We start from the raw sequence: 24,284 nt of genomic DNA on the forward strand, positions 1-24,284 counted from the left end.
ACATAAATCATAAGAAAATTCACCATGTTCTTCATAACCTGTGGATTCTTCATGCCACCATTGGGAGCAATTAACACGCTTAATCCAGTATTCGGTGGTAGGCTGCTTGTAGACTTCACCACATCCTGGGCAATTCAAAACATCAGATCCCACATCGGATTTGGGCCTGGTTGTTCCTGAAGACGATGGCACTTACAAGTCCAGATTAGCCCTAGAGATTCTGCGTTGTTCATTACTCGTATTTTTTCTCTTCTAGGGTTTGTCTGGTTTAGCTTGTTTTTTCTAACAATGAATTTTTTTACGGAGACCTAGATAAAATCTGATTTTTTTGCCGTGTTCTTCTTTGCCGTGGGTCGATCATGTTTTGGCAGTGTGTAAATACTGGACAGGCCTACAGCTGCTCGTACATCAGCACTCTTAACTTCGTTTGTGTCACGTTCTTTGTCTTGTCTGGTGTCAGTGAGGGGCAGCATCTGTCCGTGGGCTCCTCTTGAACTCCTTTGCTTTCTTCGGCTGTTGGAAATTCGGCTCTCTCAGTGGTTTCTGATAAAACAAAGCCTGCTGCTGTGAAGACATGCAGACTGAACGGGAATATTCCCATTGACTCGAAGAATTTCTGAGCTGTTTGGATTGCAGCTACTTTAGAATATGAAGCTCGAAATGAATCACTCACATCTCCCTTTCTCAATGGTCTTTCTGAATTAGTAAACGTTAGAAACTAAAAGGGAGAAGGGGTGGGGTGGGGTGGGAGGCGGGGATAATTAAGAGTACGGTACGCGCGTAGTCTTTCCTGCTATCTAACAGCGTATTCTTAACCGATGCGCTACACAGTTAAAAACAAACTTGGCGCAGTGGTTTGTTCCTCACAGAACGGCAATTTTTTCTAGTGCCTACATGGATACTGCTTGTTGCTTACGATATACGACTTAAAGATTACATAATTTACGACAAAAATTATATTTACCTGCTATAACCAGTAAATCTGGCGGACCTCTTCAACATTACATGCGATGATGTCGCTATAGAACCAACAACTAAATGTAGTTTTCCATTATGTGTCAGTGTTGCCAAAGTAGAGAAAATGCTACTGCGAACTCTTACCAGACGCATACTATTGACCGACCTTACCCTACACGTACGCGTATGGTTCACATACTACACTTATTCAGTTTTACTGCAATATTAGTTCACTTTTGTTTGTTTTCATTAAAATAGGTTATGTGTGGATTTATGATACATGCAGTGTGTGGCGCTGACATCAGGGCAATGAAACTTTTATTAAGAGCAAATTTATTAAAAGAAAATACAAATGAAAATCCTTTGACATGTCAAGTAGTGGTATCTTGCAAGAGTAACATTACTCGATGTATCCCCATCACCCGCAATGACCGCCTCCAACCTTGTCCTGCTGCGATCGCACGCACTCTTTAAAACAATGCTGTCCATATTCGCGAATGCTGCTTCGATACACATAGTAGTCAACGGGGTTCAAATCCGGGCTATTCGGGGGCCAGAACTCCTTTGACCAGAATATGTCAACGTTATCCGAGAGCCAGTTTTGGACTAAATGGCTCGTATGACGTCCTCTTCTTCCATCCGACGCATTGTCCGCTCGCTGACATTCAATACTGTCGCCAATTTCCTCAGCGATTGCCCTAGGTCCTCCGAAATCGGCGCCTGAGCCTTTTCGATGACTGCTGCAGTTCGTGACACTCGTTTTCTCGAATGAGGTTTCCTCGCAGGGTTAGCGGAACCTTACCCAGACGTCTCCGAAGCATTTTACTTGGTCACAATAACGTAAACAGTTGATCTCGATTATCCGAAGTATTTTATTGGGCGAACGTCCCGCGGGAAGATTTTCGATAATAGTGGCTCTTCGGTTGTACTCTGCACTAGTCCGAAACATTTTGAGATTCTGACTGTTTAGTAGATCCTAGGGATTTCAAGAACGCCAATCGCGACCTCCGGCAGAACTATGATATGGCGGGAAATCCAAACTGAAATTTGTCCACATTTAAGCACCGAACCCAGTATAGCGTGTTCGCGTGCGGAGTGGAGTATTTAATTAAATTCGAGATCATTGTTAAAATAAAAGTGAAAACAATGGTTGGTGACAGCTGTCACCCACGCGACTACTGCAGGGCTAAGCTACATAAGGAACGACCACTGAAATACGGGACGACTGGTCACTCTGTCGTAGAGCGGTGCGGTTGGGCTCGGAGGGCCAGGCACGGCGAACCGCAGCGCTTAGCAGCTGACGCGCCCGCGGCAGGTGCACACGGCGCCGAGATGCTGCGGCGTGATGGGGCTGGGTGGCAGGATGGCGGTGTAGGGGTGGAGAGGGGGGCAGCGCAGGGGGTGAGGGAGGTGCGTGCGCCGGCCGTGCCGCAATATCGGCGCGAGTGCGGTGCCCGCGCAGCAGATGAATGGCAGCGCCCGGCGGCCCGCTCGCCGCAGACGCCGCACATCGATCGCGGTGGCGCCGCTGCCGCCATCCCCTTCCCTGTCCCCCGTACTACTCTCGCGACGCCGACGCGACGCCGGCGCCGCGGCCAGCAGCCGTGGAGGTCGTCGACCCGCCGTACGCTGCGCCCCCATTGACCGCCTGCTGCAGCGACCGCCGCCATCTTGTCGTACGGCCGCGCCCTGACTACGGCGCCTCCTCCTTTCCACGACTGCTCCAGCACTTTGAGCCACGTGCAATCTTTGTAACACACTAGCGTCAGTTTCAGGAACTTCTGTGGCCGAACTACCGAAAAACGAACACACAAATTCTAAAATCTGTCTCAAATGCCATGATTTGCCAACGCTACATCGAGAAATGTATAAAACAAAATCTTGGATGTGTGGGTTGGCAGTGGTGAGGGGAATATATACATACAGGGCGTACATGAAGTCCGGGAACACGTTCAACTATTTAATGCACAAAAACCAAACACTGTAGAGATATCGTGCATATGTCATTTTGAAGAGAAACCCTGTACGTTTTTTTTTCATGTATACCGCCACAGCGTAGTTTAGTAATTTGCCGATAGTCAGCGCTAGTTGCAAACATGGCCGTGCTACAAAAGGGGACAGCTGTTTCATGAAATGGCCTCCCCGATCACCGGATCTCACTCTGTAAGACCTTTTTCTGTGTGGACACGTTACAAGATAAAAAAAAAACTTTCAGAGTTTCTCTTCAAAATGCAATATGCATGACGTCTGTACAATGTTTAGTTCTTGTGCATAATTACCAATAATTGTTCAAATTTTTGGGGATCCGTCAAAACGGTTATTATTATTTTCATCGAGCCTTTTTGTCCGTTTCCCTCTCTCTGTCCAGGCGGAACAGTACTTAGGGTTGTCATGTTTTACGTAAAGTGTCACTAGTCATGTGTTAAAAACACAATTTAATACACTTTATAAATAACTCTCGATTTTATTGAAGCGTTTTAATAGATGTTTAAGACAAATTATTTTTTCATTTTTACGTATCTTTATCCGACGACGGGTTACATCTCACGTGAGAGGGGGGGAGTCCCCATCACATCTCACCAATTGGGATCAGGAGTCGGTTCAAATTTTAAGGATAACCGCCTCACGTAGTTAAAGGCTGTCCGTTTTGGGAAATGTCACCAGCTCAGCTTTAAAATGTGCATTATTCCGAACGTACGTGATGCCGTACGATTCATGAGCATCAGTTTCTTACTTGTTCAGTTGCAAGTGATTATTTGCCTTTTGCACAGATTCGATGGGGATGTTCACAATATAGCCTTGGTCAGAAGTTGATCTAGCGTGTTTTCTCATTCTTGGAGGCAGTTTCAGTAATTAGCATGGAGCATTTACTACGCACATTGTCCCAATTCATCGACCAATGTGGGACGTCATCTTGTACACTAGTGTACTGGATGCGTCGGATGTTGTAGCGCACGGTAATCGCTGGTCGTCGATTTTTTTAAACAACTTCTTCGCCAATACAAGGCTGTTCAAAAAAAATACCCTACTTTTATTTATAAAATCAATCTTCTTTCACATACAATAACTGTTTGACGCCAGTCACCTTCAAAGCAGACCAACTTCTACACACCTCTCCCAACGCTGCTGCCATTACTGCAGCATCGCTAAGCCTCTTTTGGTACGGTGTGCAGTTGCTCCATCAAATTCTGTATTATGTCTTCCCTGATTTGAAATTTGTTCCCTTTCAGAGCCTTTTTCAATTTATGTAAAAGCCAGAAGTCACTCGGTGTTAGGTCAGGGGAACAGGAAGGCTGACAAACCACAGCCGTATTGCGTTTGGCCATAAAAACTGAATTAATTGAGAACGATGAGCTGGTGCGTGAACGTGAGGAATCTGCCAACTACACGCTGCCCACAAGTCGGCCGTTTGCGCCTCACTCTTGACGAAGGCGACGCAGAAGCTGTTGGTTGTACTCCTTATTGACATTAGTACATTCTGGGACGCACTCATGATGGACCACGCCACTGGAGCCAAAAAAGACGGTCCGCTTGACTTCCGTACGTCCGCGATCGTGCCTCGCTCTTTTGGGTATTGGGGACGATGGATGCTTCCATTGCGATGACTGGAACTTTGATTCCGGGTCGTGCTCGTGAACCCAGGACTCATCATCGGTGATCACTGTGTTAAGAAAGTTGGGATTACTGTTCACAGAGTCCAACCATGTCTTTTACGATCTCCGAACGAAGTTGCTTCTGCTCAGATGCTAGCAAATTTTGCTGAGATCTTCCTGAGGTCAAAATGTTCCGTTAAAATGGAATTAATGGATCGAATGGTTCCTTATTATAGATCATACTGGATTACGTCGTATGAAGTTGAAGCCCATATTTCATGATTTTTATACGGGATGCGTTCAATAAGTAATGCAACATTTTTTTCTGAAAGCTGATTCGTTTTATTCTGGATTTCAATACACCATATTATTCTTCACAGTTTTGACTACAAAACTTTATTTTTCAACATAATCTCCGCACAATACGATAGCCTTACGTCACCTTACTGGGATAGCCTGTTTGCCTGCACGGGACCACTCTACTGGTCGACGTGGGAGCCCAGGTTGTTGCATCAATAACCTCCCCATCATCCACGTGCTGCTTCCTGCGGAGGCAGCCTTCATTGGGCGAAAAAGATGGAAGTTGGCAGTTGTGAGATCCGAGGTGTAGGGTGGATGAGGAAGAACAATCCAATGAAGTTCTGTGAGCTCTTCCCGGGTGCGCAGATGGTGTGTCATCACTACCGACTGAGACTCCCAGTTAAGCAGCGAGATGTTTGTCTGTGGTCCCCCGATCACCTCGAAAGAGAGTGTCCTCACGTTCCAATGTTGCAGGAGTCACATGTGTATGCAGCTTGTCGGCACGCTGGAGATCGGGCAAGTTTGCGCGACCTTGTTGCGATGATGACATACCTCCAGCCCTACGATTCACCGTTTTTTTGTTCACTGCCAGGTCTCCGTAGACATACTGCAAGCGCCTACGAATATCTGCGATGCTCTGGTTTTCCGCCAAAAAACACTCATTGCCTGCTCTCTGTATGGGACGCACTTGCGGTACACACGCCAGTCTGAAGGCTAGCATATCTCTGCCACCTATCGGAACTTAATGAAACTGTACGGGCTGAAGCAGGGGCATTCCATGATGTTCCACACAAAATTCGCATCTTTTCAACGAATTCGACCAAGAAAACAAGTGTTGTATTACTTATTGAACGTCCCTCGTATTATAACTAACGTAAAAAAGAATGAAAAGTGTGGCACTTTACCGCATAACGTCTGTCTATTGTTCTGGTATGGATAGACAGGGATTTTGAATTGAAAGGTTGCTGGTTCGCGTGCTGCTTTCTACGATTTTTGTTTATCCAGTTTCATGTTTTCTAAAAGGTCCTGGGTGTTTCTTATTAACGTAAAGGAATATTTAATTTTATGTTCAAATAAAAGAACTTTCCGTCCAAGGGAGAGTTTTTTCGATTTTGTGAATCTTAAAGGCAACATGTAGCAGTGAATCGCAATTTTCTCCGAGACACAGCGCAGGAAAAGCTACCTGACACGTATGAGCGCGCACTGGACCACAGTCTGTTAGCCTGTAGCGCCCAGTATTTCTTTTTGGACTCACGGATCTCAGTTCAGAGTCGCATTCTGGTGAGGAAACTGACATGCTGAAAATTATATGACACACCAGAATGGAAGAGATGAGAATGAAAAGCGGATACGCGAACAAGAATGAAACTCATGGTGAATTCGCTTTGATATCTGAGTTTATCAGGAAACGGTTTACTAACTGCCTTTCCGTTTGGATCCGGAGTCAGTTCCACGAAGTTCTTCAAAAGCATGTTTGGTCGAGCTGCTTCAGCAACCTGTTCACGCATTTTCAATGCACGCTATGCAAAGCGCACTCTGTAAACGTGCCAACACTGCGTGGCGCATGGGGAAGCAAGCGCTTTTGACTGTTCTCTTCTGCCCGGCGAGTCCCGATCCGGCACACGCGAAGTTTTGCATGAAGAATCTGAGTCGGTACTCGTGTTGCCTAATTGCTTGGATACTAGGAAGAGTCTTTCACTAACACCGCAACTATAGTCAAGGAGGCTGAGGTGTCATAAATCCATGTCTACAATGCAAGGCCATATCTCTAATATGGACGTTTGGGATTCTGGCTGTCGACAATGGCAAGCGATTTTTTCCGTCTTTTCAACAGCCGAGTCCGATGCCACCCATTAATCTTTGCCCTATAAGATGGCTCGTACAAATTACATCGAATTATATTACCCGTTTTAGCTCTTCTAAAAGTATCCCTTATTTTTTATTGTTGAAACAAAAAATGGTATTGGTTCTCTCTCTCTCTCTCTCTCTCTCTCTCTCTATATATATATATATATATATATATATATATATATATATATATATATATATATATATATATATATATACTCTGCAGGCATATGTAGTGCGTACGTAGGACGAGGAATTCCGACTTATGCAAGACACATTTTCAGTTTCGTTTTACCCAGCCATGTTTCAGCACTTTTTGTGCTAATCTTCAGTGCGTTATTTTATTTTCTTACTTACATGAAGCTATTGGGTATTTATGTTGGTAGTTAGTCTGCTACACAATCTACAGCTTGTCTTGGCTTTGATGTTGTAGTGTTTTCTCACATGTTTTGGCGAGGTGAATACGCTGATTTCTGTGACTTATGGTCGTTTGACAACGCACTTTCTGCGGATTTTCAAAAATGGGCAGACCATAAGTCACAGAAAGCAGCGTAATCAGTTCGCCAAAACATATGAGAAAACACTACAACATCAAAGCCATGACAAGTTGTAGATTGTGTAGCAGACTAGCTACCAACAAAGATAACCCAATAGCTTCACGCAAGTAAGAAAGTAAAATAACCCACAGAATCCGATTTTCATAGCAAGCACGGACATAAGAAAAACTGCAACACCACAAGATCATTAGTAGTGCGTATGCCTGATTGTTTTCACGACTGCAGTAACAATCCGTCGCCGCCTAGCAGTTGACAAGTGAATACGTATAAGTAGTAGTCATTGGATTTTGTGTTGTGGGCAGAATGACAGAAAAAGTTATTGCATCGAATTTTGTTTTAAGCTTGCCGATTCTCAAGTTGAAACAACTCGCAAGATTCGACAAATCTTTGGGGACGAAGCAGATAAAGCAGTGGCACAACCGCCTCAAAGATGGCGGCTCAACAATGGAGAGCGAAGCACGTTCAGGCAGGCCCACAGCACTCGCAGGTGAGGCTGATTGCGTAAGAATACTGGTAATGCAGTATGGACGAATCACTATCAGACAACTAGCAGACTTGGTTAAAATGAAACATCACTACCTCGATCTCGTATTTGAATGAGAAAACGGCACACTTTAAGATATCAGCACCAGCAATGGATTTTGGGCGAAAATTTAGGCCATAGTTGTGACAGGACGCAATTACGACCTTCTAAACGTATAGATTTCAAACTTTGTGCATATGTGCAACACAACACACCCTCCAACTCGTTGGCAAGTGCATTGAAATGTGTGGGGGACTTAACTGAACACCTCTTGTGGATGGTTCAGTCATCTGTCCCACCATTATTCAATCAACTACAGCGCTTGTCACAGCATTTCGGTGAGTAATATTCACACTTGTCTTCATATCCATTCAGAGATGTGCGTAGACTTCAAACCGCTGCAGTTCCGTACGATCCAAAATCGCACACATGTATACAGGAAATTTTTATTTATTTTCACATGTAGAATCAAATGGCTTTGAGCACTATAGGACTCAACATTTGAGGTCATCAGTCCCCTAGAACTTAGAACTACTTAAACCTAACTAACCTAAGGACAGCAGACACATCCATGCCCGAGGCAGGGTTCGAACCTGCGACCGTAGCAGTCGCGCGGTTCCAGACTGAAGCGCCTACAGCCGCTCGGCCACCGCGGCCGGCATGTAGAATCACCTCACAAATTACGTAACATTCCTCCTGAATCATCTTGTATAGGCCTGAACATCAAAATTAATAATTCTAAGCAACCGAAGAATTATTATTAAATGGAGTTACCGATTTTCGTTTTACAATTTAATCATGCCAATAACGTTTCCTAAAAAAAAATAAAAAAACAGCGCGACAGCGATGCCAAATAATACACTCATTGATTTTCTTAATTTACATAATCGCAACATAAGAGTGTTTAAAGCAATGATATATCTGGCACCAGGTTAGAACTCACGCACTTTGACACAATAAACACAGCACTATCGCTTGTTTGTCCATCGACATTATGTACACGAACCTCTTACTTAGTCCTTTGTAGAGTACTTCGCGCTCGGGCATTACATCTACGTCTATACCCAGCAAGCCGCCGTGAAGTGCATGGCAGAGGGTACGTCCCACTGTTCCACTTTTTATGGTTTCTTCCTGTTCTACTCATGTATGGAGTGCAGGAAGAATGATTGTTCGAATGTCTCTGTGCATTCTGTAATTATTCTAATCTTATCCTCACGATCCCCATGTGACTGATACGTAGGGAGTTGCAGTATGTTCTTGAAATTTTTTAGAAGACTTTATGGGAACAGCTTACGCCCATCTTCAAGTCTGCCAGTTCAGTCCTTTCAACATCTCAGTGACACACTCTCAGAGATCAAAGAAACCTGTGGCCATTCGTGCTGCCCTTCTCTGCAAACGTTCAATATCCCCCGTTAATCCTATTTGATGTGGGTCCCAAACACTTGAGTAATATTCTACAACCGGTCACGTGAATGATGTGTAAGCATGTAAGCAATCTCATTTGTAGACTGACGGCACACCCCCATTATTCTGCAAATAAAGCGAAGTCTACCTCCCACTTTACCCACGACTGAACTTACATGATTATTCCCTTTCATATCCCTACAAAGGGTTACACTCAGGTATTTGTATGGGTTGGCCGATTCCAACAGTGACTGACTAATGTGATAGTCATAGGATACTGTGTTTTTTCGTTTTGTGACGTGCACAGTTTTACATTTTCGAACATTTACAGTAAGTTGCCCATCTTTGTACCACTTATCGAGATCTGACTGAATATTTATTCCGTATTTTCAGACAGTAGTTCATTATAGACAACTGCATCATTTGCAAAAAGTCTGAGGTTACTACTAATATTGTCTACATGCTCATTAATATATAACATGAACAGGAAGGGTCCCAACATACTTCCTTGGAGCACACCCAAAGTAACTTCTACCATCTGACAATGACTCTTCATGCAAGATGATATGCTGCGCCCTCTCTACCAAGAAGTCTTCAACCCAGTCACAAATTTCACTTGATACCCCCATATGATCGTACTTCTGTCAATAACCACAGGTGCGGTACTGAGTCAAATGCTTTTCGGAAATCAATAAATACCCCCGGCTGCAAAGGGCGGAGCGAGTGGCGCGGAATTTAAAAGCTGTACATTCAAATGCCATAACTGCGTACTTTCAGCATTATGGCCCAGTTTTTTGAGCGGACGGATTTCTGGGGCTAATATCTTGCAAGTGTGCCTTTTTTTCTCCTTAAAATGTGAGATAGAGTTGGTGATGTTTCCTTGTACTGGCACTGCCAGCAACAGTGAAAATCGGCAGCACTTTTTGTAAGATATTCATTTGGTTCCGAGCGCTCCCAGTATTTCCTCGCGTGTCATCTCTGCTTTCGCATAAGCACAAAACATGGCTAACTGTACCAACACTGCGGGAAGGAGTCAGCGTTGCCTTCGCGTCCCCTCCCCTCCCACCCTTCTGCATCCCGAGGTGACAACTCGTCCACCACCACACCCCCGCTCGTTTTCGCGACCCGTTTGAGGGCGGCCGATACCCTATTCGCCAGGAAGGCGCAGTTGGGCAAACTGACCTGCGCGGGTGCCATGACTCACACCCGCGGCTCCTGACCCCCTCAACTGCCGCGATAAACATCTGCCGGGCGGCGAGTCTGCCTAATTACGCCACCTCACCTGCCCCAGCCCAACACAACCCAACACGTCAACTGCGGGCCGCTCACGCAAAGCGGCGCGATTTCCTTTCAGCCGGCTGCACGGGAAAAGATCTAACCACTACAATACTCTACGTCTAACGTAACAGTCGTTATGTTTACATACGCTCTCAAAACCGAGTTTCCTAAATCGGTTTCACAATACTGTTTCAGGATGGTCACATAAACTCTCCAAAATCGATTCTGAAAATTCGTTTCCGCTTCCCAATCGATTTTCGCTCACAAGTAAACGCACAACAGTTTTTAAAACGTGTCTGGGTTATCAGCTTGCGTCTTGGTTTCGAAATATTCGCCTAATATGGGCGGGATTACGTACTGTGCAGTGAACGAGAAGCAAAAATATTGCAATCAGCATAAAACTGTCTACCTCTGGCATTTAAGAGTAAATAAAGACCGACTAAATCCGAAACTGGCACAGCTGTTTTCCAGGCGCCATATTTAACTGGGGCAGCAAATCCGCTTCAGACCTTCACTTGTAAACACGACGGCGGAAAACGGGTTTCGAAAATTTGGTTATCGTCTTTCGGAAGTTTTGTCACGTATATACGTAGCGCCAAGCGGCTAGGAAGCTGTACTTATGATGAGTTCGGCGTGATGTTATGAAAGTGAATACGACTGTTAATTGTTGTATTATTATTATTATTATTATTATTATTTACGAACAGGAGTATCGGCAGTGCAATATATTGCAACGACAATAAGAAGAAGACACCCAATTTGCCATTTTTTTTACATTTCCTCGGGCCTCGGGAGGCGTAAATCGCTACATTACAGAACAATTCACGATTTTCTTGTAATGTAAATATATTTTCTGAAGAATGTTCTGTTCTCTGAAGGGCAAAAACATTGCTAGTAAATGGCGGAAGGTTTGACATTTTGCAGGACGACGTCGTATATATACTCACAAGGGAACCTCCCCATCGCACCCCCCTCAGATTTAGTTATAAATTGACACAGTGGATAGGCCTTGAAAAACTGAACACAGATCAATCGAGAAAACAGGAAGAAGTTGTGTGGAACTATGAAAAAATAAGCAAAATATACAAACTGAGTAGTCCATGTGCCGGATAGGCAACATAAAGGACACTGATAGCTGATGGGCGCTGTGGTCTCGTGGTTAGAGTGAGCAACTGTGGCACGTAAGGTCCTTGGTTCGAGTCCTCCCTCGAGTGAAAATTTTACTTTTTTTATTTTCGCAAAGTTACGATCTGTCTGTTCATTCGTTGACGTCTCTTTTCACTGTAATAAGTTTAATGTGTGTGTTTTGCGACCGCACCGCAAAACCGTGCGATTAGTAGACGATAGGACGTGCCTCTCCAATAGGAACAGAAAACATTCGATCGCAAGGTCATAGGTCAACCGATTCCTCCACAGGAAAACACGTCTGATATATTCCTTACGACACTGGTGACGGCATGTGCGTCACATGACAGGAATATGTTGTCGACCCACCTAACTTGCACACTTGGCGAATGGGTAAAAAGATCTTCTACCCTGCCTGATTTAGGTTTTCTTGTGGATGTGATAATCACTTCAAAAAAAGTGATGAAAACATAAGAGTTTGTCACATAAACTGCATCAAATGAATTGAAACTGTTTTCCCTGTGCTCTGTCAAAACATATGTTTTTTACGTTTTCAAATGTTTCCGTGCGTAGACCGTCAAATTCTGAATACGTCCAAGCAAATCTGAACATGTCCTGGAATTTTGGTGAGCGAAGTTGATTATGTGTGAGTGCCTGAACTTTGATAATTATCTGAAAATAAAAAATTAAAATTTTCACCCGAGAGAAGATTTGAACCAAGGCCCTCTCGCTCCGCAGCTGCTCACGCTAACCACGGGACCACGGCACTCCTGTGCTCACATCATTCTTGATATTGCCTATGTTGCCCATGGACTACTCAGTTTGTATATTTTGTTTGTTTTTTCATAGTTCCACACAACTTCTTCCTGTTTTCTCGATTGATCTGTGTTCAGTTTTTCAAGGTCTATCCCTGTGCCAACTTATAACTAAATCTGAGGGGGGTGCGATGGGGAGGTTCCCTTGTCAGTAACAAGAAGTTTTCTTCTCTACACTTTCAGCCAAATCAGTGAATGTGGAATGTAGGAAACTTGTACTGAATGCGATGCCTGCATTATTCAATGCACCGAATACAATGGCAGGTATTTTCAAAACATTCATTTTAGAAGCAAAAGTAATTAAACTTACAAAATATTCGTGTGTTAGACAGTTGAGTGAACTGTAAAATGTATGAGTCATTACACTTCATACAAAACTGTTGTGTGTCAAGGATAGTGGCTATCACAAGATAAATGGACTAAAGCAATACATGCTGCTCGAGCATGAAGTATGTTTTTATATTCTTTTGCTTTCAGTGGAGTAAGCTCCAATTATACGCATATTTATGCATATTTTGTTCATGAATAGGTTGTAGCTTATGTCGCCAAATCTGCGAGATTCAGGTAATTTTGTTAATCATTTAGGAAAGTAATTATAAACTAACATTAATATTAGTGCTGCTTTCTCACTGCTCGGAGCACTACTGTCGTACCAACTTTCACAGCAGCGACTGTCACAACTGTATGTTACACTGTGCTATCACTGTCAATTCGAGTCCTTTGTCCCATCAAATTTTTTAATTTTTAGAATGAACATACTGACATGAATTATTTACAAAAGAATGGAACGACTGGTAGAAGCTACTGACCATATGACTTAGCTCTGCAGACAGAGTCAAAACAGGTATACCTAAATTTATAGCCTTAATAGATTTAGAGACAGCTTTAGAGAATGTTGATTGAAACACACACTTCAGAATTCTGAAAGCAGTAGGGAGCAAATATGGTTATCTACAACTTAAACAGAAACCCGATTGCAGTTTTAATAAACAGTGGACATGGAAGTGAAGATGTAGTTGAAAAGGGAGTGAGACAGAGTTGTACCCTACCTATAAAATTTTTCAATCTGTAAAGTGAGAAAACTGTGTAGAAAATCACAGGAGAAGAAATTAAAACTGATTTTTTCCAGTGACAATGCAACTCTTTGTCAGAGACATCAAAGTAGTATTAACATCAACAAAAGCGAAACAGTGAAACAAGACTTATGCAACACAGTCAATTAAAATCATGTGATGCTGACTGAATTATTAAGTTAGTGCAGACATTCACAATGTTTTTGTTTTTCATATTGGTAATCTGATTACTGAGGGTTTATTTATCAATTGTCATTTTTTATCTGTAGCTCATGTTGCTATTTGAGTTTACATATTGTTATTTTGATATAGTAAGTGGAATTGTGGACACTAGAAAATGGAGTGCCACATGGAGAAATCAGAACATTTCCAATATATTCTTCTGTTTGAGTTCAACAGAGGGGGCAACAGCAGCAGAGGCAGCCACAAAGATTTGCGCCATGTATGGGGATAATACCTTTGATAGGAGCATGGCAGCAAGAATATGGTTTTCTTGTTTTAAGGAGGAGCGTTTTGACATTAGTGATTCATCACATTCATGATGTGGTTTGATGAAGACTGTTTAAACAAATTAATCCACAATGATCAATGTCAGTGTATTCGAGGACCTACAATGTGATGAAGAAACAAAGAAATGCCTGACATCAGCTGTAGGCACTTATTTGAATCAATGGAGAAAATCGAAAATTTGTGCGACACTGGGATTCAAACCCTGTCCTCCTGGTTATGAAGCAGATGCACTGCCACTGTGCCATCTGGACACAGTGGTAATCACAGCTGCACTGACCACCCAAGTATGCCTCCCATCAGCCCCAAATTCTCAATTTATCCACACACTACTGATGTGGTACCCTTTGTCATACATATTTACCTCGGTAACAAAAAGGCAGCTATTATTTGCTTCTGCACAAAACACACTGCGTGCCCACTCATCTTATGAAAAAACAGCGTGTTCACTTGAGGGTTAAAACTGTTCTGGAACCAACTACAGCAAATATCCCTTACTTTGTAGGTTCCAATTTATAAGCTACGAGGTATTTTCTGTGATTTGTTGAAGGCATTTGACTGTGTGAACCACATCATTTTAAGTTAATTTGAAATACTATGGTGTTACTGGCAATACAACAATATGGTTCAAGTCATATCTCAAGCAAGAAACAAGTGGTGACCAGAGAATTAAGCTGTCAGTCATCACCAGGTTTGAAAGTAATTATGTGTAGTGTCCCACAAGGATCCATCTTAGGGCCAATGCTTTTTTTTTTTGTGTACATGAATGACCTCTTGTAAATTACATTGCTAGATGCAGAGTTTATTTTGCTTGTAGATGGTATAAGTATTGCGATAACAGCAAGTTGGCCACAGTTTTACAAACTGCTAATGACATTTTCATGTACACTAATAAATGGTTTGTAGCAAGCTCACAGTCAATAAACTTTGAAAAAACTCACTAATACAATTCAGAACATGTAAGATGTTTCCATTCCGCAAATGCATGCAGCATGAAGAACTGAAGATAGAAGAAGTTCAGAGCAATAAATTTCTGGAATTACAACTTGATAATACATTCAGTTGGTAAATGTATACCACCGAACTACTGAAATGCCTAAACAAATGTTTACTTGCAATGTGCATGTTATCAGACATAGGTGACACAAAAATAAAAAGGCTGACATACTTTGCTTGCTTTCATTCATAATGTCATATGCTATGATATTTTGAAGTGAAACACATGGTTTCAGAATCCAAAATCATGTAATATGCATCATTTGTGGTGTGAATTCACAGATATCCTACAGAGGCCTGTTTATAGAAGTGGGTATACTAAATATTGCTTCTCAGCATATTTGTTGCTTAGTGAAGTTTATTGTAAATAATGTATGCCTTTTTCCAACAAAAAGCTCAGTTATAGAAACAAGAACAATTCACATAAAGACTTAAAGGCATCTGCTTAAGTTCAAAAAGGGATTCACTATAGTCCGATCCACGAAAAATGGCGGTACACGGATGGTCGTGCTTTCTGCTTGAAGAAAACATATTTTCTGCAAATCATGTCTCTTGGGCGTTCATGTAGAATTTATCACTTACCACCAGTGATAACACCCAACAAATGGTTTAGAAATTCTCTGAACAACTCACTATGATCATGTTTAATGCTTGTATTAACTGCGGCATTCACAGCAGAGTGCTCAGAACACTTCTGAATGCTCATTGGTTGTCAGAGGGTATGTGATATAGATGCGAAGAACAAGCCTAAACTGTGTTACAAGGACATTCTGCCGTAATCAAAGTGAAGCATAATGTATTATTAATCACTACAAACTTTGTTGAAATCACAGTAAATCACAAATTAAAATATTGTATAGAGCTGCAAACTAGTAATTTCTTCCAAACAAATAATCTATCTTGAAATCTGTACTGCAGCATCTTGTTACACATTAAACAACAGACTGAACTGTTAAGGGTCTACAAAATATGGCAAGATGCCCCATCACTTCTGGAACATTAGCCAAAATACAGTACTCTCCGTAAACATGCATCTGAAGTGATTAGCTTCTAAATATATGGAAATATGGTTAGTACAGCATAGATAAAAATCTATAAATATTTTACAATTGTGAAGGATAAGTGCAAATAGCTCGCAATCTCCTGGATAGCACTACAGGAAAACCTTTAACAACCTGAAAAATTTTTACATGGACAAAGTTACATGAAAAACAAAGTGGCTGTAAACTGACCAAACAATCGAATGATTTGATCAGCTGCATGGTTCCAGAATGAATCTTTACTCCGCAGCAGAGTGTGCCACAATGAAATTTCTTGACAGACTGAAGGTGTACACTGAAATACAACTCAATTCGCAATCCTTTACTTTTGTGAGCAGTGCACATGCCAAGCAAGCTATATAAGCACACCTCGTGGTCTCCTTTCCATTAAATTGGTTATAACAGTTTTAAATGGAATGTAGCACTTATTTATACAGCTGCATTTCTAACAATTTCATATTTCAAGGTTTGGCAGTACATTGCTGCTTAAGTCTCTGATGTTCTAGGATAATAACTGTAATGATTTTGTTTTAATTTTATTAATGAATGGCACATCATTGTCGATTAATACATAGGTATAACAATGAAACATTAAGGCTACTACTGCTTACCTTAGTAATGATTTGTATAACAATATTTCGCAGCATATTTTACTTCCTTATTTTATGTAAGCAAAAAATTAAAATAGCAACTACATTTTGCATTCTTCCTCACAGTAATGTGTGACCATATGTAAGTATTCAGCAAAAGACTGCATATCAATAAAATTGTTAGAAGGCCAATGTAGTTAGTTAATGTTTACAGAATTTTGCATTTTGTGTTCGGTGCAACACAACACATCATTAATTTTTATATTCAGAGATTTCCTATTTAAATTTGTAAAACATGCAATATACTTACAACTATAAGAAATTTACTAAAGTCCTGTAGCATTGTAATACAGGCAATAAATAACATATAAAGTGATAGAAGATTTACCTTACTGAAGTAACCAACTGTATGGCAGCCTTCAGAGTCACAGATGGTCATAACATAAAACAGAAATGGCTCTACATCATAGTACAGTGTCTTATGGTCAAGAAAAAACTTCGCCAATAGACAGAGATTTTGACAATACTGTTTATATCTCTTGCCATCCACTTCCCACACTGAGAGTCTGTCCTTCCTGTGCATGAAAAAGTAATAAATGGAGTACATAAGAACTTGTTTTCAAAGCAATTGCAATAAATATATAGTTCACACAAGTATTCAATGTAATGATACACTGAATGAAAAAACACACATGGCCTACAGTGTGGAGGAGGAGAAGGGGTGGGTGACGCAGAATTGCTGGAAACTAAGTACATATTACTGGCATAGGCATGTATACAGATGCTTGTTAATTGGTGATAGTACACTCATGGTATCTTATGATAATATTATGGTTATCGATTATTTCAATGAGATCATGTGTGGCCATGACTTTTTGGTAAATGGCACAAGAATAATTATTCAATGCTTAGTGTATATAAACTACTAATAAATCTCCATAAAGGCTAGGCATTCAAACCAGAAGTGTACTAGAATGAGTTTATTACTTCATTTAATGTAAATAATTTAAGGTAGCTGTGGAAAGATTAGTCATTTTACTCCCACATTCATTAGCCTCAGACCTGAAATTTACATGTCAGTAGGCCTAATGGAAATGTTGTGTATCCAAACAAACAGAAAAAGCTCATTTGTTGACGTACCTATAGACTTCTTCACCTGGTGGATGCCTCCACACACACTTCACCATGTGTCTTTTAAGTATCGTTCGAGTCTTCATATAACGCAAACAGTATTCACAAAGGTATAGCTTGGGTACTCTAGCATAATCATCAGGGTACGGACTTTGGTACCACACTTCCATTTCATGTTTACCCATTTCTACATACTTTGTACCCTTCACATGAGGAAGGTTGCTCAGTTCTTCTTCCTGCCAAAAATGTTTTTATTTGTTATATACATAGTACATCTGTTTGACAAAATTATGAATATGTCATGTCATAATGTTGCTCACAAAGGGATGTACCCGGGTGTTATTTGACAAAGAAGCTTAAATAATCAAATAAAAGAATGCCACATTCTTTCAGAACAGCTGTCTGAAACATATTAAACTCGACTGCTCTGTACACTGCCTATTTTAGAAGCAAGGCATTTGTTCATTTAGTTGTAGTGAACTTCTGCATTAAAACTGAAAGAAATGGAATGAAAATTTAAAATACAAAATAATATGTTTAAGGTATGTACATGACAACTGTCCATATTCTATGTGGATTTATAGCTACAAGTACAAGTAATATTCTGAAAACACCTGAAGAAAGAAGATTTTGTGTCTGCATGTCGTGCACATCAAACAATCTGTATCAGCAGGAACCTCAACACTGTATGAGAATGATAAAGTAAGTTTTGGCATATGCAGAAGAAGCAAAGCTTTGAGTGTTTATTACACTCTTTAAATATCGACATATGTAATTAAGTTACATATGTAACGGTAATTGATTTACTAAGTCAGTCTATAGTTTGGTAGTTTTACTTAATACATCCACAGCTACTTCTGTTATAAATTTACATTTTTTGCTACAGAAAGCTGACACTCACAATTTTTTCACTGGCAATGGCTTGGGCCTCATGGAAAAGACGCAAGTCATATTCAGGAACCCCTGTGAGACGTGGTTCCCTTTCTTTTTCATCTGCAGTCCCATTACTATTGGCTGAGGGTCCTTTGTCATCATCCTTTTCTCCAGAGCGACGCATTTCTCGAATTTTCATCTGATACTGTCGCTGCTCTGCCGTGGGTGGTGCTTTCGATGGGCGACGTGATAGAACTGCGAGTGCCTTGCGCCGTTCTTCTTCCCGTTTACGGTGTTCCAAATATGCTTCCTGCATTGAGACCCAAGAGAAACAGATACTGAATGCACAAACTAAAATGCATGCTTCTCCCAAACTGGTGGGTGTATTCTGTCACTAAGAATAAAAAGTAGGGGTACCAAAATCTGGTGAAGATAATTATTTTTGGACAGCCAAAATGAAATGTCAGAAACAGGTTAGATGATTTTTCCATAAAATGTGATGATGAAATGTGTGAGTTTTGCGAATGACATCCAAAAAATGATAATACTAGAGACGTATTATCATTTTTTGGATGTCATTCGCAAAACTCACACACATTAAATGTTAGCTTGAATAAAGCAGCATTTATGACAAACAGAAATTTGGTTATAGAAGTGATTAAAATCCTATAACATTACCTCGGTGACATTAAGACTTAAGCTTTGGATGAGAAAACTGCAATAACTATAGACACCATATTTAATACTGTAACTTATTCTATACCCATTACTAACAAGTGATGGACACTATAGAGTTTATTAACACAGGAAATGTTTGGTTCTGGACATCAGAGCTGAATTAAGGGAATACTTTATAGCACTGCACAGATTAATAAGGAAACACCAACACAAGTACAGGTGATGCCTTTCCACAAACTCTAGTGATGAAGTTAATCACTAATCTGTTTACAAACACTGGGTTAGAGACTGCCAAGATACTCTGAGGGGAATCTAAAGCCGATTATTTATTTACTGTGGGGCTTCTAAGATCAAACCACATAATATTTTTCCTGAACATGGTAGCCTGATAAAAAAATGAGTTAAATATCTTACATGTGATGTTTGTTGTTAATAAGAGAACTATGAGAAAACTTTCATCCCCAAAACAAAGTGATATATTACTTTGAAATTTAATTATACAATGACTTTAAACTGGAAGTGTTTACTTTGACTTCACTAAAAGATACTGATAATCTTACAGACCTTAAACAAAAGACAATATTAACCAATTCATAATGCAAACTTATTAAATTAGTTGCTGCAGCTTGTTCCAGCTGTTCTTGAGGCTAAGCAATGATTTTACTAACAGTAAACAAATAAGCTGCACAATTCCCTATGCATGACAGAATAACTGCTCAACAACACTTCTTCTTATAGAGCATCAATGCCATGTACAGAATACTGTGCTTTAAAATTTGTCATAGCTTCACAACAATAGTATCTGTCTTATTCCACATACAGTTGTAATTTTGTGAGTGTGTTTGTGCTGTCCACGTTTGCACTGCTGCACAATGACAGTGCGCATTCAGCCAATACATCTGATAACTAAATAATCCTCTATCTTTAAACCTGACAATCCATTCAGTTCATCACAGTGAAGTCTACAGCTTTGATAGTATTAAATGGAGTTTAACAGGTGGTGTTATAATCAAACTTTCACTACCTGAGAGGGCCCCTATGAAAAACAGCACAATGAAACATTGTGGAAACATTTGTAAGGGTTTGCAGAAGAGAAATACTGAATAAACCACTGAAGCAACATATTTTAATTTCCACATGGGAGGGTAACATTTGTTAATTGCATACCATGTTTACGTTCCAGATTACATATGTGATGACCATCTGCATCCACAACAGCCTGGAACCACACTACAGATAACTCTAATGAAGTCCGAAACATCTCCTGTGGCACGTGGACCATGGAATGTTCAGTGCCGTGACACAGCTCATGCACAGCTTGAAAATTGCACACTGCATACAGCACCCTCAGCCACAGCCACAGCAACAGTAACTTTTTCAGCAATTTGTGGCACAATTGGCTGTCAGCCTCTATCACGAGCAATTCCCAAAACGTCAGTTAATTTGAACTTTCGAATCATGTCCATCATCAGTGTGGATTTCTTAGTGTGTCATTACTTGCAATGAACAGCAGCACTATTGAGCTCAGTTTGATAAAACAGCTTTGCAAGTAAAACCCTACTCACCTTTCTAGATCCGTGTTGATTGTCTGCAACTGTAGTCCACACTGATGCTTGTGTATAACCCTACATTGTCGTATGAGTACTGGTGCCTAAAGGCAAGTTGTGACACTAATACTACTAACAAAGCAAATGCTGCAGCACACAGCCTCAACATCATCCCTATACATTAAGGTTCCATAAGGTAAACAGTTTTCCATCTACAATGGCTCAAGTAGCAAAAATTTAATTATAACCAAGCTATGTATCATAAAAAAATATTAGTTTTATACCAAAAATGTCTGATGCATGGCCCAGATTCACTGGGGTGCTACAATGTTCTCAAAAAGTAATAGTCTGTTAAATACTTGACAACATAGTGTTTTATATATATGAGTTATTTACAAATCGTGATTAACAACATACCTTGCATTCTTGCACAGTCTTATTGTGATACATCGGACAGGCCTCAATTGTAAAATGTCTCTCGAGACGACCGCCCAGGTGACCCACAGAGTCGCAGCCCTCTAGAGGACACTGCCGCTCTTCCTCCTGCAAGGAGCCAGTTTCCCCATCCCCACGACCACTGCCTCCAGAGCCTCGCGGTTTAGACTTGTTGCGCTGTTGAGCTGGTGGGGCTTTCGGCCCTGCTGGCTTCTTCACAGGAGACTTGCTACTGGCAGTGCTCATTTTACTCTCTGCAAGATACAAAAGACACTTTGTACATTAGGTAGAAATTAAACAAATAAAACCCAGTTTCATTATTTATTTAGATTGTCTACACAGATGTGCACACTACAGCAAACAATACCACAGCTGTAAGAACAAACTCTTTTTCACTTATGGACCGTCTGACAGCAACTGAATAAAACACAATTTTAGTGCCATACGCGTTGTGTTTTATTCAGTTGCTGTCAGACGGTCCATAAGTGAAAATTATCAATATACCGTAGTATTACGTGCAACTGAGGACAGGACCACAAAAGTTGAAGATGTCAACTCTTTTAAGTTGGTCATTAGTACTGTGTGTGAGTATTGTATGTTCTGTCAAAGGAGATCCAGATGTTCCTTTGTATGTAGAAACAATGCAGAACTAGTTATGTTGTTGCAGACGGTATTATTACAGAGGACTAACTGACAAATGCAGGGGTTGGATTAAAATACGAGAACACCATGAGAAATGTTTGCTCACGAATAAATGCAGATTCTAGCCAAGCCAGTATGTGGCACTGTTGACCATGAACGGTACCTCGGCAAGACTACTGGAAGCTGTTTTGGATGCAAACAATTTTCCTATGCCATATTAGGCGTTTCTGGTGTTCCCATACTTTTGTCCACCCACTGTAATTTTTCTGTCACTGAAAGCCTATATTGTACCAGTGATATTCCCCAGAACTCGGGATTCTCAACTACTCTGTTGACACTGTACGTATAAAGTTCGCAACAATCAAATAAATGAAACAGGTTCCGTAAGAATATAGCTTTGCGTTTTACATACTCTGATCACTGAAAACAGTTCTCTTAATGGTTTTGTTTCTTATGGAATACACACTGCCTGACACAACTGGAATTCATCGAGACAGGTGGAATGGCCAAAAGAGCATGTTTGCAATGTTCATGTGTAGTGCTGTTGCCTGGTCTGGTACGTATACAAGGGGCGTGAACATCGCCAGATATTGAGTGATAACTGTGAAGAACATGGAAATGTCACATACATGTATGAGACAGCATTTTCAGCACCTGACACAATCTGAAAGGAGCCTCATTGGGGATCTCCATTTTGCTGGCTAATTGAATTGAGTAATATCCAGACTTGTGTGGCATTTGGAATTGACAGTGGCTCGATGTCGGATTGCATGGGAACATCAGGGCAGGCACACTCATCATCAAGGTTCTGGTTGATCATGCCTTACAATTACAAGGGAGGATCGCCATATTGCACGTTAAACGCTTTGTAATGGCGTCACATTTGTGCCTGTCATTCGAGAACTAGTAATGGACCCCTGCAACATTCTATATGATTTTGCATCATTGGTTAGAGACTAGCAGCAGCCAGACTAGGGAATTACCGTCCCATGAGTGAGCTGCCCTTAACATCGCAACACAAATGGCTGCATGTATAGTGGTGCTGTAATTGGGAAGTATAGCTTGTTGATAACTGCCATTGATGAATTGTGGTACAATACTACCCTGGATGACCACTGTTGGCGAGTATGGTGGCATCTAGGGAAAGATCCCATTCTTCCAATGTTTTGCAGAGATAGAGTGATGTTATTTCTGCTGTCGTGGTGTGGGGAGCTATCAGGTATGACTTCAGGTCATGGCTGGTGGTGACTAAGGGAACTTCAGTGTCATGTCCTGTGTTATCCCTCTTATAACAGTGTTGTGGTGACATTTTCCAACAGGAGAATGATCGCTCACACAGGACACGTGCCTCTAATGAACTGTCTGTGTTATGTCAAGATACTCCTGTGACCAGCAATATCCGCAGATCGGTGACTGATAAAATGTGTGGGCTCAGCTAGGACATCAGCTCCATCTTAGTGCCAGCACCCATGATATCATGGACTACCTACAACTGTTGTGAGCCAGCTTGCCTAAGGAGATGATGCAACCTGTTTATGACCTCCCCTGCCAACTGAATCAGTGTGTGCATCCAGACCAGAGGGGAGTTCAATGGTTCATATTGAAATGTGTTTTGTACATTTGACTCAATCATGTTATCACTAACATAACATCACATACCCTCTGAATTTGTGAAATTTCATTTTGTTTCTTCATTCCTTTCTGTGTGCTTCACTTTTTTTGTCAGGCAGAGTAAATATCTTTGATTTTTACATCTCCTGATCACTGAATAGATTTTTCTTAATGGTTTAATTCCTCAGGGCATAACTGTACCATCCTCCCATCTGTTTCCACAGCCACATTCTGTGAGATGTGCTGTTTGCATGAATTCCGTCGCTGACATTTACAACTAAAATTGCAATGTTCAGTTGTCGTTATGTTTGGGCTCATCAGTATATAACACCACCTTCTAATCAGTAATAAAGAATATATAATTATACAAATCATAGGATAGTTTACCAGTACTGAAAAATTTAATATACCTACTGAAACTGATGATGACTGTGTTTCAAACACCAAACACAGTTTAAACAATGTAACAGAGCATATACACACACTCATCAGAAAACAGAATAGTCTGTTCACATAATATCAATAATAATCACAAACATGCATTTAATAAAGCATTATTAATTGTCTTTCTACTGTATCTAAATTAGAGTGCATGGCATTATGGCATATGCTAAATGACTTAAAATACATTCACAGATTACATTCCAAACACAAACAACTAAAATAAAATACATACATTCAGTAAAATGATATACAATGTTTAAATTTAACTGCTCCATTGGATGAAATTTAACTACAAAATATGGAGGCAAGTGATAAAC

General features: G+C 40.8%; 1 protein-coding gene across 1 annotated transcript in view; it reads right to left on the minus strand.

Annotated features, from left to right (window-relative positions):
* LOC124802575 (histone acetyltransferase KAT7) overlaps positions 1-24,284 on the minus strand; it is a 579,753-nt gene that overhangs the window by 524,601 nt on the left and 30,868 nt on the right. The window contains exons 4-7 of the mRNA XM_047263447.1: positions 21,253-21,524; positions 18,639-18,920; positions 17,747-17,973; positions 16,995-17,181 (exon numbers count right to left, since the gene is read on the minus strand). Coding sequence (XP_047119403.1) covers positions 16,995-17,181; positions 17,747-17,973; positions 18,639-18,920; positions 21,253-21,524 — 968 coding nt within the window. The remainder of the gene's footprint in view (positions 1-16,994; positions 17,182-17,746; positions 17,974-18,638; positions 18,921-21,252; positions 21,525-24,284) is intronic.

The sequence above is a fragment of the Schistocerca piceifrons genome, chromosome 6, assembly GCF_021461385.2.
Source record: "Schistocerca piceifrons isolate TAMUIC-IGC-003096 chromosome 6, iqSchPice1.1, whole genome shotgun sequence".
NCBI classification, from domain to species: Eukaryota; Metazoa; Arthropoda; class Insecta; order Orthoptera; family Acrididae; genus Schistocerca; species Schistocerca piceifrons.